The sequence below is a fragment of the Carex rostrata genome, chromosome 24 (assembly GCF_964058835.1).
Source record: "Carex rostrata chromosome 24, lpCarRost1.2, whole genome shotgun sequence".
Classification (NCBI taxonomy): domain Eukaryota; kingdom Viridiplantae; phylum Streptophyta; class Magnoliopsida; order Poales; family Cyperaceae; genus Carex; species Carex rostrata.
Window position 1 is genome coordinate 2,244,210 of NC_135941.1, and position 15,473 is coordinate 2,259,682.

The 15,473-nt window shown below is 33.8% G+C and overlaps 2 protein-coding genes across 4 annotated transcripts; one reads left to right on the forward strand and one right to left on the reverse strand.

Moving 5' to 3' along the window:
- The first annotated feature begins 4,458 nt into the window (after window positions 1-4,458).
- Window positions 4,459-6,325, forward strand: NF-YB11 (nuclear factor Y, subunit B11). The gene is made up of 3 exons (XM_078325669.1): window positions 4,459-4,824; window positions 5,265-5,383; window positions 6,025-6,325. Exons 1-3 carry the CDS (start codon window positions 4,562-4,564, stop codon window positions 6,159-6,161), a joined length of 519 nt encoding a protein of 172 aa, XP_078181795.1. The 5' UTR covers window positions 4,459-4,561; the 3' UTR covers window positions 6,162-6,325.
- Window positions 6,326-8,452: 2,127 nt separating this feature from the next.
- LOC144575940 (F-box protein At4g22280-like) lies at window positions 8,453-11,666 on the reverse strand. 3 transcript variants are annotated; one of them, XM_078326197.1, is made up of 4 exons: window positions 11,500-11,666; window positions 9,741-10,719; window positions 9,148-9,297; window positions 8,453-8,806 (listed from the first exon to the last, which is right to left on the reverse strand). In XM_078326197.1, the coding sequence occupies exons 2-4, from the start codon at window positions 10,680-10,682 to the stop codon at window positions 8,618-8,620; spliced, it is 1,281 nt and encodes a 426-aa protein (XP_078182323.1). In that variant the 5' UTR covers window positions 10,683-10,719; window positions 11,500-11,666; the 3' UTR covers window positions 8,453-8,617. The 3 variants fall into 3 exon arrangements, with proteins under 3 accessions (XP_078182323.1, XP_078182325.1, XP_078182324.1); XM_078326199.1 differs by having other exon boundaries at window positions 9,741-10,689; window positions 11,500-11,640; XM_078326198.1 differs by lacking the exon at window positions 11,500-11,666 and adding an exon at window positions 11,371-11,493.
- Window positions 11,667-15,473: the final 3,807 nt, after the last annotated feature.

The window sequence follows — 15,473 nt, forward strand, 5'->3', positions numbered from 1 at the left end:
ATCATCAATTTCATATTTTGTATTTGACGAAATGTTACAATGTAATTTATTCTTAAAACTTGATATTTGATTATTGTGAATTTCGTCAAAATAAACGATCGTTTGTTTATCCATTCAAATTTACAATGAGTATGAAACTTCAAAATTCGTCCACCAAAATTAAGTAAACTAAAGTTGATTCACAATAAAAAGAACATAAAAAATAAAAGATCTTTAAAGAATGAATTTAGATTATGTACACATTAGTGCACAACCGCCACCCGTAACTACATCTTATTTTAACTATAAACGAGTAGCAAAAATAAACTTATTTCCTCAAGCGAAAAAAATAAAACGCAAAACGCAAAACGCAAAACCCAAAATAAAAAAAAAATAAAAATAAAATAAATGACACCCAAACCTTCAGCCACGTCAGCAATGGGATCCAGCTTAATTCGTCAATTCAAATAATTTTCTTGTGTAGCGAGTCCCTCTCCGAATGCGGTGGATGGACTTCAGCTTTAGCCAACTGAAAATGAGAGTCCCCTCTTTTCCCTGCTGCACGATCACCAGCACAGTTAAAGATCGCAGAAAATCTGCTACAGCAAGAAGGCACTTCTTTCTTCCTGTCTAGTTCTCTTCTCGCCTCCCTCTGTTTCCTAAGCTTCTCCTTCTCTCTTTCTGATAGAACTTTTCCCCAGCAAGACACCTTAGGCGATCCGGGTTCGGTATATGCCAAACCTGATCTCTTCGATCTACTATTACGCCACCTTGGAAAAATCGAAGGCGGGCCTTGGCAGTGAGCAAATGCGGGTAGTTTCATCTTGGCAGGAATGCCCATGATCGGAGTTCGTGCAGCGGCATTTAAGTTTGCGGCAGCGACCTGGTTCGAAGCGGGTCCGGGTTTGGACCAAGGAAACGGGTTAGAATGCGATTGGGATTGGTAATTTCTCTTTGCGATTCTCCACTGTCGTAGGCTGAGTACTGCCAGGGGCTATCCTCTGTGATCGGGATGACTATGGAATCTGGCGGGAAATCTGGGTCGTCCGTTTCTGTCTCGCCTGAGATATTTGTATGTCGTGATTCACTGTTGCTCCAATCGGTTCTTGACATTTGCTCCGATCGCCTTGAGATTGTATGGCTTGTGTCGTAGTCTGGATGAAGAATAAAAAAGAAGCAGGGTTTAGTGGTTAGAGAAAGCAAAGACTATGGTATGGGTGCCTAGGTGGGGTCTTTTTATTTGGTCAATATACAATTTTAGATTTCTATAAACAAAGAAGTCAACGAATTTGGAAACTAAATTGCCAGTAATTTTCGACCAGGAGGTGAAGCGTTATAACAATCGATGAAAATTATATAAATTTTCTTGTTTTTCCAGAAGGATTGAGACGATAATTCGGGCGATCTCTCCAAAGGTCGCTTATCTTGGTACCTGGGAATCAAGAGGGTGGGAAAATTGAAATTACGCGCGTTTAATTTAAATATAGTTGACAATCACACGAGTCGTACGCACCAGCCAGGAGATTGACCCGTTAGCGGATTTTTTTATTTAAAAATAAAATATAATTTTCTATTGACAAGAAAAAGAATCGGGTAAGTTCTCGAAAAAATAATTAACCTCAGAAAATTGTTACGGTGACAGTAGAATTTTCATGATGTAAGCAATTAATTTAATGTACTCATGTTTATATCATATTTACTTGTAAAAATAGAGTTTATTCAATAATGTTGTGTGGTTGGGTGGAAAAAATTTATCACATTGAATTTTTTTTCTAAGGTGCAAATAACATGTCCATATTTACACTGTCATAATTTTTCGGCGTCATGTATTTTTCGAAAATCCATCTGGCTCCTTTCGTTTTCAATAGAAAATAATATATTATTTATGAATAAAAAAATCCCCCATTGATCCTTAATTTGAGCACTTTCGGAAAAGTAATATGTATATATATATATATATTTTGAAGAAAAGACATATAGCCCGTTTCATTGAGGAAACATAAAGTGTCATTACAAGCCATATATATATAGTACCTATATTCAAACCAAGTTCAACAGAATTTGCAAAAGGCAGCTATACAAAGATGTTAATAACCATAAACTAAAGCAAATCCTGCATATAACATGTAGAAAACCGACTGCAGCAAAAACAGTACTAAACTATGTAACTGGAAGTACTATATTTAGGTCCTGTTCGGCCATTCACTGTTTTCGTGAGAAAAAAAAATTCAATCAGAGTGGATTTTTTTTTCCACGCGCACAGTGTTTCGGCCATTCAAATTGGACCCGTTCCTGTTTCCACCTAGCAGCCGAACAGAGCCTTAATTACAAAAAGATCCCAGAGTATTAATTGTATATGTCATTTAATCATCACCACTGGCACTTCCTTGTACACCTTCAAAGGAATGCAGTAATATTAATGTCTTCTGGCATCCATTCTTTGAGCTCTTCCTTAACCTTGTCATCTACAGCTCCTGACCAATACAACATAGTGAAATCAATATTTAATATCGGAGCTCTATTAGATTGAATCCTAGAAGTTCTAAGAAAGCTAAGTTCATTCCTATGAGACCAAATAGATCAGCATTCATCATGATCAAGAAAAATTGTTATTTGAATTTTGATAAATAGTAAACAAAGGATAAAATATGTCTTGACACTGACCTCCAACCTTTACTCACAAAAAAAAAAAATATTGGCATTTGCCTATCCAGAACCAAATTGTTTTCACTAAAGAACATTTCAACATCAAATGATCGGAATAGTAACATGCATAAACAACATATATTGTAAAGATCAAATGATCGGAATAGTAAACAACATTGTAAGGAGTAGAAGTGCTATTAAATATGTGCCTGAACCATTCTATTCGTGCATTTTTGTGATAAACCTAACCAATCACCGACTTTTGACTTTTTATTCGGATATTAATCCCGTTCAATAAATTAACAACCTATATAATCGGAGTCTGAATGAATTATAAAATAAGTACATTTTAATAGACCAATGGAGCCTAGCTACTACATGAGCCTTATATAATATATCAAAAAGTCGTGCATTTGTTATTTGAGAGTATAATTGTATCAATTTCTATGTCTCGATTGCACCTTCAAATTTAAACTGCACAATATAGATCACATTAAAATTTGACCTTACCCATTAAGATTTGACCTTACCCTACCCTACTCTACCTTATCCGTTAAAATTATCGGGTAACGAAACGGTAGCAGGTGAATAACGGATAATACGACTATAATAATTAGTTTTATTATATTTTACAAATAGAACATCAAAACTCATTTATTTTGTACATATACAATGATATTACTAATAAAAAATAAAATAAAAATAATTGTGCAATCAATTTCAACTAAATTATATTCTTTTATAAAACAAGAAAATTCAAAAACAAAAATATATCTTTCGAAAAAATTAATTATTTAATTAAAGAACAAAACATACAAATAAAAATAATATGTTTAATATTTTTCTTACAACAAAAATAACACACTAAATAATAAAAGTAATCACTAATTATTGCTCAAATATTATCATATTATTATATTATTATATAATTATCCTATAGAGTAACGGGTACGAATTTTAGCTTTTACATGTACCCTTACCCATTTAACTAACGAAAAAAATTCCTTACCCATACCCATACCCAATAAGCTAACAAAAAAAATTCCTTACTCATACCCGCCTTATTGAATACGGTACGGGTCGGATAAACGGCTAAAAGGGTATCATTGACACCCCTACCGGATATGTTGTTGATTGAACGATCAGATAAAAAGTCATTAGGCATCTACAAGTGAAAGGTCAAGATCTCTATTCTCCATGAGAAAAAGAATTAGAGAGAAGAACATTGAATAACAACCAAGCAATGCTTAATAAAATATTACCTATATGATCTCATCTTCAAATAAATTAAAAATATATCATATATAAATTTTGTGTAAACATAAAATTTTACATCTGTCAATTAATCGATAAAATAACCAATATAAAATAATTGTTATCCATATTTTTATTATCTAATCAAATAAAACTATTTTCTCATCTGCATCATCTTATCAAAAGTTGACATATCATATCATCGGATTAAAGAAATTTATTAGATACATCGTAGGCACAACGAATATGCTTTGTGACCCCATCGATTTAGCCCATTAAGGCCCAATAGTTTGAGAAAATAAGTCCTATAATTCAAACTTTCCAATTGAGAAGGTGTTAATGAGCCATTTTCAAAGTGATAACATCTCAGGCCCAACAGACCAAATTAGTATCCCCTAAAGTAACTCAAATTTTGAGCTTAAATCTGGACCGTGCAATCTGCTCTAGCACGATAATTAAAGGGATGCCTTACCTTCCACCGCGGACCGGATTGATCTTAATTCTGATCGGACGGTTTATATTCAAACACAAAATTTGGGTTACTTTAGGGTATTTGGAACCCAGCAGCCCGAAACAACTATACGTAACAGTACTGGAAAATGTTACAAATTGAGGGGACCCGGGTTTGTACATTTGGCGCGAGGGTTTTACCATTTGGCGCGAGAGAGAAATAGGCAAGGGAATGGCGAAGAAGGGAGTGGAAGGAGCTGAGGCAGTTGCAGGCCCGTCGGGATCTGAGGCCGCGGTAGAGGCTCCACCTGTAGCTCCACGTGCGCCACCAGTGCCGGAAGCGGAAGTGGAGGAGCTGCCGCGGTCTATTGTGCGACGGCTGGTGAAGGAGAAGCTGTCAGAGCTAGCTGGAGACGAGGACGTAAATGTGAATAAAGACGCCCTTCTCGCTTTCGGAGAGAGCGCTCGGATCTTCATCCACTATCTCTCTGCCACGTAACCCTCTCACTCTCTCTCTGGTGCTAGTGCTAGTTTGACTACACTAAATTGATTGATCTATGAATGAAGGACTGTGCCTCCTGGAACTTAATTGCTTCCTTAGGAGTTCAAATTTTAAAATGGGGGAAATGGAAACCATCACCCACTTTCATTATTCAGAAAGGGGATTCTTCTGGCATTTTGTTTCTGTTTGACATGAAAGAAAATTGTCTTTGTGCTCCACATAAATCCTGTAATTTGGTTTAGCCTGATCTACTATCTGTTCAGATTTTAGTGAAGATGCATAATCAACAAGCTTGACAAGGAAAAATCTTTGCAAGTATTAATAATATGAAATAAAAATTCTGGGTAAAGCTGTGTATATTGTTTTTAATTTCTTACGAATTTGACAATTTCATGTTTTCCTTTATTGAAGAAAAATTATTTATGTTAAATAGGGCTAATGACTTGTGCAAGGAATCAAAGAGACAGACGATTAACGCAGAGGATGTTTTAAAAGCACTTGAGGAGATTGAATTCCCTGAATTCATTGAGCTTCTTAAACCTGCTTTAGAAGGTTTGAATTTTCTTTAACCTTTCTTTAGTTCAATATTAATATTTGCAAGCGAAATTAGTGTACAAGGCAGTTGTTACAAAATAGTCATTCACATATAGCCAGAGATTTCAGTCCTGGTGCCAGTCTTCATGAGTTGGCAAGTAATCAATACTTATTTGTTAAATTTTGGAGTTTTACTGTCAACTCTCTCTGGAAAAAGGTTTCAAGGCAGGCTACATTAGGTCAGATGACAGGCCAAAAATTGATACATTCAATCCATTTAACTATGATATGACTAATTTAGGAATAATTTCAACTTTTCGTTATGTTAAAAAATTGTTGTTTTTTCATACACTAGGATGATTCAGGGTATCTAATGTCTGTTGCATTAGCCCTACTCTGGCCATTAGAAAGCCGTAGCCTTCATTAGGTGATATAGGGGAAAAAATGGAAATAAAATTTATAAAGCCGAATTCATTATTTAATTATAAAGTGGTTGGGCTTCGATCCTATCGGTTCATATTTTTAGAAGTATCAAATCCTTTAGGAAGTACTGACAGCTTTGACACCTTTCAGTTCTCCTGATATTGGTTTCATGCTCAATACTTCTCCTGATATGGATCTCACGCTCTCATTTTGAATTTTGTTGTTTGATTGATTAGATTTTAGAAAGAAAAATGCTGTGAAGAGATCTGGTGTCAAAGCAAAAGAGACAGAAAAGAAAAGGAAAGCTGAACAGGATTTAACTCAGAGTCAGGCCAAGACGGGTTCTCAAGAGGAAAATCTGGTTGAGACTTAATTCAACCTTTTTTTCAACCTTGTTGTATCCTTTCTTTTTACTGATTTGTGAACAGTTTCTGATTAACTAGTCATATTTTGATGGTGTCCCGTTATGCAATTTGTGTTGCAAATGATTTATTTTGTCATGTACTATATATGCAATTATAAATTTTCTCTGAAAAATTATGCTCTTTACTATCACAAAAATGCTTTAAATATTAATTGGTACTTTGGAAAGGGTTTTTTTCTTGCCATAACTGATAATGATTAGAGAATTCATGCTGATTGGGGTCCGAAATTTAGTTGGTCCTTGGTGCCAACTATTAATTATTCGTATTTTTTTTATTATGCACCGGGTATTAAAATTCTCGAATTAAATATTCAATTGAATTTTATCAAAAATAAAAATTCAATTGAAACTATTGAATCAATTTTGAATATGTGAAGATTATTGGCTTCGCCAGTTTTAAATCGTTAATCATTGTAATAGTGTCGGAGCAAATATATCTCCAGGAAATTTATCTACTTGTAGTTAGATACGTGAATATAGATTGGATACACATAATTAATTCATTGAACAACATGTCAAGAAATTAGAAATGTTTTTACTTGCAGTTAGAAGTATGAACGGATACAAATTTAATTCATGGCATAAGAAATGTGCCAAACACATTGGTGCAGATGGATTTAGATAAGATGATGGATGTCCTCTAGTTTTTTTTTTATTCAAATTTTGAAAAATTCCGAGTGAGACGTTATTGGTGCAAGGAACAACCAAGGTGTCAGATGATTCGGTGAAAATTCCGAAGTCAAAGTTAGACGTTATTAATAAGGGTAAAGATATCGAAACTTGAAAGAACTATTTTGACTTGGCGCAATACAACAAGAGTGAAGCTAAATAGATCCGTTCATTTTGTTTAGCTTTAGGTTTACGTTTGCTTGCTTCTAGGTCTTGTGCACCGATGAGAAATGGGAACATGGGGGAGTGAAAGAGAGCTAAGTCATACTTATGAATTGAAAAATTTTAGTTTTGTTTTTTATGATTTTTAATTTTTAAAGATATTATTACTATTAATCTCTTTTATAAAATGAAATTATATGACATATATTTATTTAGTCTCTACTATCTCAATTTTCTAATTTCATCTCTGAATGAGAACAGAATACCCTAAGTAATGCTACTGAGAACTGGCATTGGAGAAAACTCTTGATCAAAGTTTTGGAGATTTACAGCTTATTTTTCTTTTCAATTCCCATTACATTGTTTTCCCTCGCTTGGTAAAGATAAACTTAATTTATTTCGGTGGTCATCTCTCATTTGTTTCCGTTTCTTTTACGAACATATTGTTTGTTATTTATTTTTCAGGGAAGAAAGGTTTTGAAACTTATAATTATTTTTATTAGTCGAGTAAGTTCGTCATATTGATCGGTGAATAACGACAGTAAGTTATATTGATTTTTCGGCTTAAATGGCTTCTTATTTATGTATGTAAATCTAGCCCAAAGGAGTAGCATTTAGAATTGCGTCAAAAATAAAATAAAATAGAGGACACTATTTATTAAGAGCGTCCTATGACTGTATTGTCAGAGGCAGTCCCATAATATTGGATTAAATTTGATTTGATATATGATTTGAGCCGTTTGATCTTTATCAATATTTGTGTGTATTGGATTCACACAAATCTTAAAGCAGTCCGTGCAAACTTTATTGTGGATCGAACAACTCCGACCAAGCATCGGATTGGCCCTGATTTCTGTCGCGGGTCGATGTAAACCAATAGAGAAAATTGTTGTAATCTATTCATGCAATTGCAGACATAATCATCACCAATAATCAAGGTTCTAAATAGCGCACTATACCACTGTTATAGTGTTTTCGGACCATAAAAACTATGATGCTATCTACGTTATAGCAGCGCTATATGAACATAGCACTATTTTTTTTTAGCAATTCTGCTATGACGCAATGCTTTTTAAACTTTTTGCCGATAATTATATGGTTTACTGGACGTCATACTGTTCTAATCGAGTGAAGTTAGCAAAATTAAGAGGTTGATTAATGAATACTTTTGGATAAGTTTCGGCCTATTGATCTTTGAAAAATCAAAACTAAAAAACAATTAAAAAAAATGACCATTTGCTTTGAAAAATAAATCAAAATCACCAGGTTGGATTTGTTGGCTGAAGTTGAACCGAAACTTATTAAAATTAAGCTAACGATTTGGTAAGCTTAAACTTGATTATACCTACTACACTCGTACTTATTTTACACACATTCTGTATTAAGGCCCCCCTGCATCCCAAAATTACATCCACACCAACAAAATAGTAGGAAATTACAAAACACACCCAAAGAAGCCACCAGTAAGGTTCAAATTTTTCCATAGCACCCACAACATATTACATTTTAGATGATATTCATACAAATGAGTCATATATGAAAACTCCCCCAAATTACCATCGACAACTATCTTATTATGGATCAATAACAATATCACCAATGATCTTAACATGGATAAGCAACATATTGATTAGCCGGTCAACAAATCCATTATCATTTTGAAATCCTACAATTCTAACAGTTTTAAGGAACTCCCGTTGGACTAATGCATCTCTCGGTCCCTCCAGAGCTGTCTCATCTTCTAAAAATTCCGTGACTCGTCCCTTCAGTAGTTACAAAACAAGTTATATACGTTATATTGATCAAATATCCTTCTACAAGGGCTGAAGGGGGATAATATGAATAGCATCTGTTACACAGCCTTTATTATATTGTTAACTTCCTTGATTTGGATTTTCTACTATCTCATTAATTGACTTTGTTTTTGTTTGTCTCCCTTAATTGACAAACAATCAACAACCAAGCCTTTATTCCCAAACAAGTTGGGGCCTCTCTTAATCGTTGCATGGAAAAATAATTACCAGTAACAATACCAAAAGAGAGAGATTGTAGCAGCCACTGCCAAGTTTAGAAAAAAAAAAAAAGAGAGAGAAAGAGAGATTACATGCTTGTTTTCTAAGATGAGCTCTTGTAGTTTAGGTGAGTGGAGGAGGAAAAATGGTGCAAGATCAAAGTCATACAAACCATAACTAAGAAGTTTCACGCACTTTAAGTTGTTGAAGACTGGGCAATCAGAAAAATCCTTCTTCGGTGCCTATTTTCATTACAAAGTAAAATAAAAACTATGCTCCAGAGAAAAACAAAAAAGAAATTTCACAAAGCTAATTACAAATGAGAACTTTGGATGTTTATTATAGCCATAGGATGCATTTACTCCAAGAACACAAACAAATATCATGTACACTTAATATTATGAACTGTATCTGATTTCTAGTTAAAAACAAAAATCATCCTGTATATATGGCAGACAACATCAAGAACAAAACAATTCAAAATGATGCTAATTTAATTTTGTTGTAACATGTGAAAGGTCCTCATATGTTTATATAAAATGATGTCACGCCATTGAATTTAATAAATGTCTTAATAAATAATGAGGGCATGTACCGGGCTTAGGTAGCAGGAGCATGGTTTTGTTTAATTCTGAAGTACCTAATATAAGGCTAAAAAAAAAAAAACGAATATATGCAAAAGTACCTTTCCCTCGGGGTAATTGAATTCAAGTTGTAAGCTTTCGACATTTGAAAGGTTGTGAATAAGGTCACGTCCCCTGGTAATATATTTATCATGATCATACCAACTAGGAACACTGATGGAGGCATTTACTAGCGATAGCATATTTAGCAAGATAATTTCTTTCGTAACCACCAAAATATTCAAATACAAGAGATTAGGCGTAGAAATCTTCAATCTTATTAAGCAAAAACAACTATGAAGAACCAAATTCTTCAAAGTGTTGGAACATATCTCAATAATGCCGATACAACAATTTTCTAGCACTAACTCTTCAAGCACAGGGCACCCCAACAAAAGGTTCTTGAAAGAGTCATCGCTCATTATAACACCATCAAGGTTAAGGATTTTAAGGCAAGGAAGGTTTATTGAGTTGGGTTCTATAGCTACAAAAGGACCGGCATGTGTAAAGAGCCATAGCTGGAGATATGTTAGGGATGCACAAGTGAAAATGAGATCGGTGTTTAAATTTAAATTTTCACACGAACACAGTATGATTGAGCACTCTTGAGGCCCTAACTTCATCGCATCATCAATACAATTGTTAACAACTTGAGTGCGAGGCCAGTAAGCCCCAGAGTGCAACCAAAGTTGAAATATGTTAGCACAGGATGTCTCTCGTTTCTCCAACACACTTTTCATAAGTAGTTCAAATTTGGTCACGAATTCTACAGCCACATCTTCATAAAAATTCTCAAAATCCGGCAACTCAAACTCTCCAATGTCAAATTTGAGATCCGGTGCATAAGCCCATGAATTTATCCATCTTTTGGACAAGATGCATGTCTGCACGGCCTCTCTTGTACTAAGAAAAGATAGGATATGCGTGCGAATATCATCAGGCAAACTACTGATCCTATCAATGTCGTCAGTCTTCTCGCTACCACAACAATTGGTATTCATCATCTATAACCTTCACAAAAACATTCATTCAAACACCTCCCTGCACGAGTTGCACAAAGTTAATCACTTCTCAAATTTCAAGAATTAAAGGCGAACATATCTTAATTTAAAAAGGAAGTAACATATTCTAAGTATTACAAGTACAACAGTGATGTAGGTTCCCACCTTTCTCAACCACAAAGTTAGTTAAGATTTAAGAAAATATTCCAAATAAGAAAAAAGAAAGAGTATTTCTGATAATAACTGTGTTCTATTAGTTGCTTTTTTCAATTTCTAGTTTTTCTTTCAATTTGAAGCCTTCTTTTCTTCTATTAATTGCTTTTAGTTCCGTAATATATATATATTTGTGAAAAATAGGCACAAGACCCTTCCATTAATAGAATTAATTCTGTAATACTGGTGATGGAGTTAAGGTTTGTAAGACACTGAGTGAGTTGGTACCAGCTTGGTACCAATCCACTTGAACCTATGGTTTTCTTAATGGAAATCGGTGGGGATACCCACTTTTATTCAAACAAAAAAACAGTGTATGAAAACCTTTATTTTGCATATGCATTTATGCAACTTAAAATTTCGTATTTCTAAAAATTATACAATTTGGACCATGCCCAGATCTCGGATAGCATCAAGAACAAATCTTCAATTTCATAAAAAAAATCATATAAAAGCTACGAGTATGACAGAAATATACCGAGGCCAATTAAATCAAGGTAACTGAGCACAGCCTCCTGATCCAGCAAGGCCAAACAAGTAAGCGCGCATTCAAGCTTTAATTTACCCAAAATCAAACAAAACTTATAAGAGAAAAAAGAAATTATACCAATATGAAGAGGAATCGTGCAAAGGAGGGTCTCGATCTAGCACCTCTCCCTCAGTTCTGCATAGGAGGGTCCCGCGACTGCACCATCCACCATTCAATTTAATTTTGCTTTTGCGAGAAAAATTTACAGAAAAATGGATAAAGTACGAATAGGAGGGATGAGATGACTCGTCCGGAATTCGTATCACGCAAGTGGTGAATCTGGACCGTTCATTTCACTTGGAAGGAATTTCAAAACAGATCCCCTACAACCTTAACAGCCACCGGATTAAGTTTGGTTTTATTGGAATTAATCTGGACCGTCCATTTTTTCTCAATTGCTCCTCCGGTACCAGGGGGGACGCGGACTCGTCCGTCTGGCACTCTGGCTAAACAAACAGGTTTCTCATCTCAATAGATAAGAGTTTGAGCTGCTTAACGGGCCGTCTAAAATTGTCCAAATTTAGCCCGTTTACGTAAAACGCGATAATCGAATGAATTGTGATTATTTGCATATCTGATTGACTGATTGTCATATAAATTTGCTCTAATTTTTTGTCGTAAACTCGTACGTCCAGTGAAGTCGTGACAATCTATTGGCGCACGAACCATATGCAGCGCTGTTTTAATTATATAGTCTGTGCGCTGCCTGAAGCTAAAACTACTCTGTTAAAATATTTACTCCAATTGATTGGCACGACAATATTGAATATTCCACGCAACACCGAAAATGCGGGTGCCCATTTTTACAGCATCAAATCCTTGCTATACAGCACACTAACATTTTTGAGACAAAAATACCCATGCTTTTATTTCTATAGCACAACTCTGCACTCCTATTTGCCTTTTATACCTTTTAACCCTCCTGATTCATAACCCGTTTTTTTTTTTTCCATTAAGTCTGTTACCTTCACCATTTTCAACTCTTAGTTCAGTGAAAATAAAGAGAACCATGAACTGATATCTTAGACAATGGACAAAATTTGAAAAATGAATTGATATCTTAAACATGAAGTGAATCAGCAGGAACTAAAGAACACAATTACATGAACACAAGAGAAAATAGAAACAACAGAACTAAGCAAGCACAATTCATAATTCATATTTCATATTGTTAAAAATTACCAATAAAACAAGATATGAAGAATAAAAGAGTAGTTAATTAGTAAACATAGTGCATAGTTCAATTCACATTACAAAAAAACTAGCATTTATTTGCCCCACTAAAATTAACACTGTTTATTTGGGCCATTAAAATTAACAGTGTTTAACTCTATTAGACTGTGCCCCATTAACATCATTTATTTGCCCCACTAAAATTAACAGTGCTTAACTTTGCTAGATTCTCTGAGTTACCTTTTCTGTTAAAAAATGGAAATCAAGGTAACAAATTACTACTTCAAAAGAAAAATGGTATAAAACAAAGTATAATAAATTATTACTTCAAAGGAAGAAAGGAATGAAGCAATTCTTCTATGAGTCGGATAATATTCTTGCTTGTTTAGACAATCTCAAGGGCATCTGCGGGGCGTCAGTGTAATTCTAGCGAAGCAATTTTTCACGGCGGCCGAAAGCTTGGTTCCTTTTATTTTCAGTGGAGTTTAAAAGATAAAGATTAAAAGGTAAAAGACATTGGGAGAAAACGGATCACGGGTCAAGAAGGTGAAAAGCACAAAAGACGGACAGCTGGGATATGGAAATAAAAGTAAGGGTATTTTCGTCTCTAAAATTTTACTGTGCTGTATAGCAAAGATTTTGTGCTGTAAAAATGGGCACCCGAAAATGCATTGATATTTGCTCTTTCTAAATTCATTCACATGGATTATCCAATATATATCTTTGTTAATTCCAACTGTCTAATATATATTGCGCTCGGTTACTATGAACGCTAATTTTGTGTCGTGTCCAAAAATAATAATTAAAGGACACTATTTATTAAGAGCGTCCGATGATTTCAGTCTTGTCGTAGGACGTAGAAAAGTAATACTGAAATCATTTTAATCTATTCGTGAAATAGTGGACATATAAACATCACAATAAATTTATGGGGGAATTTCACGTATACCCCTCAAAAACTTCAAAATTACGTATTTCCCCCTCTAAAATTTGAAATTATGTATTTCCTCCTCTAAACTTCAAAAAATCACAAATTTACCCATTTTATTGTATTTTATATTAAAACTCATTCTAAAAACTTAAAATACTCATTTTACCCTTTATTAAAAGCATATAATGCCCATCAAACTCAAAATTGAATATGGACAATTTTTCTACCGTCCAAATTGCTTTTAAATATGCGTGCGCAAGATCAGCACAAATCTTGATGCGAACACGCACGTATATTGATGTGATATGCACCAATCAATATTGCTTTAAGATCCGTGCATGCTAGATCAACACAAAATTGAAGCACTATGCACAGATCTTAATGCGATGCACACAGATCAAACGGTAGATGAACCCTTTAGATTTAAATTTGAGTTTGATGGGCTTTATATGATTTTAATAAAGGGTAAAATGGGTATTTTAAGATTTTAGAATGAGTTTTAATATAAAATACAATAAAATGGGTAAATTTGTGAGTTTTTGAAGTTTAGAGGGGGAAATACGTAATTTCAAACTTTAGAGGGGGAAATACGTAATTTTGAAGTTTTTGAGGGGTATACGTGAAATTCCCCCTAAATTTATGCATGTGAGGAGCTAAAATATTTAGATTGAGAGCTGAAACTAAATATTTACGAGGAAAGTTGAATTATATAATAATTAACTAAAAGAAATTCAAATAAATTTCGATAAATATGATTAAATATTTTAAAATTATAGGGGTGGTTAAGCACCCCTCACTTCACTTAGTTTTGTCGATTAGTATATGTCAAATAAACTAAAAAGGCTGATTAATAGTAAATTAAGTTTTTGAAATTAAGAGGCTGATTAATGAATACTTTTTTAGCATTTATTTTAGAATGGTTTTCCGGCTATTAACCTTTGAATCAAACAAACTAAACAAAAATCAAAACATAAACATTTGCTTTGAAAAGTAGATCAAGTCACCATATTGGATTTGTTGGCTGAAGTTGATCCGAAAGTTATTGAAATTAAGCTCGTGTGAAGCTTAATTTGGTGAGCTTAAACTTGATTATACCAGCTTGTATTTATTTTATGCATGCTATTTTAGTTTTTCCATAAGCTGGTGCTACCAATGAGAATACAATGAGAATAAGTATGCTGACCTTCACCACGGATCGCTGTGAATGTGAAGAATATTGATATTTTATAGAAACTGTGTGCAATATATTAACAATTCAAGTAGAGAGTGGCAATAATTAAAAAAAAAATGAGAATAATTTATGCATAAATGAATAATTTGCAAATTAACAAATTATTTGTCGGTTTGCTTGTCAGAATATAAAATCGTACTTATTCACGAGCGTTGTCATTATGTTTGTAAAGTCATTTTCATATGTGAACCATACAAGATCAAGAGAATAATAAGAAAATTATAAACTCAAACAAGTGCAGCAAATGTAAATTAGCAATACAAAAAACTCCACCAGTCAGTAAGCTTCTTGCTGAACAGTGACAGAGTTAAGATTTTTTTTATCAGCGGTCTAAGAGAGATTAGAGAGAAGAGTATGTAGGGATTTTTCTAAGATTTTTCTTTTTTTATCAGTGGTCTAAGATTTTTCTATTTTCTCTTAAAAAAATCCTTAATTCTCCACCAGTATATATAGATTTAACTATGGTCAACTCTAAATTTATTGTATAAGAAATTAGAGAAATATGTAGGGATTACGAAAAGTTACCTTTTTTTTTTTTTTCAAACACCGTCGCTCAATCTGTCATTAAAATGATGTAATATTTCCTATTTTGTTGAGGGTGTATTTGCAAGTTTGTCTCGAATCTGTCAATTGGCCTGCGGGCTTGAAATATGCAATAAAGAATTTTATTTTTTAAAACTTTTGGTATATGTATTTTCTACGCTTTCAGGTTGGAGC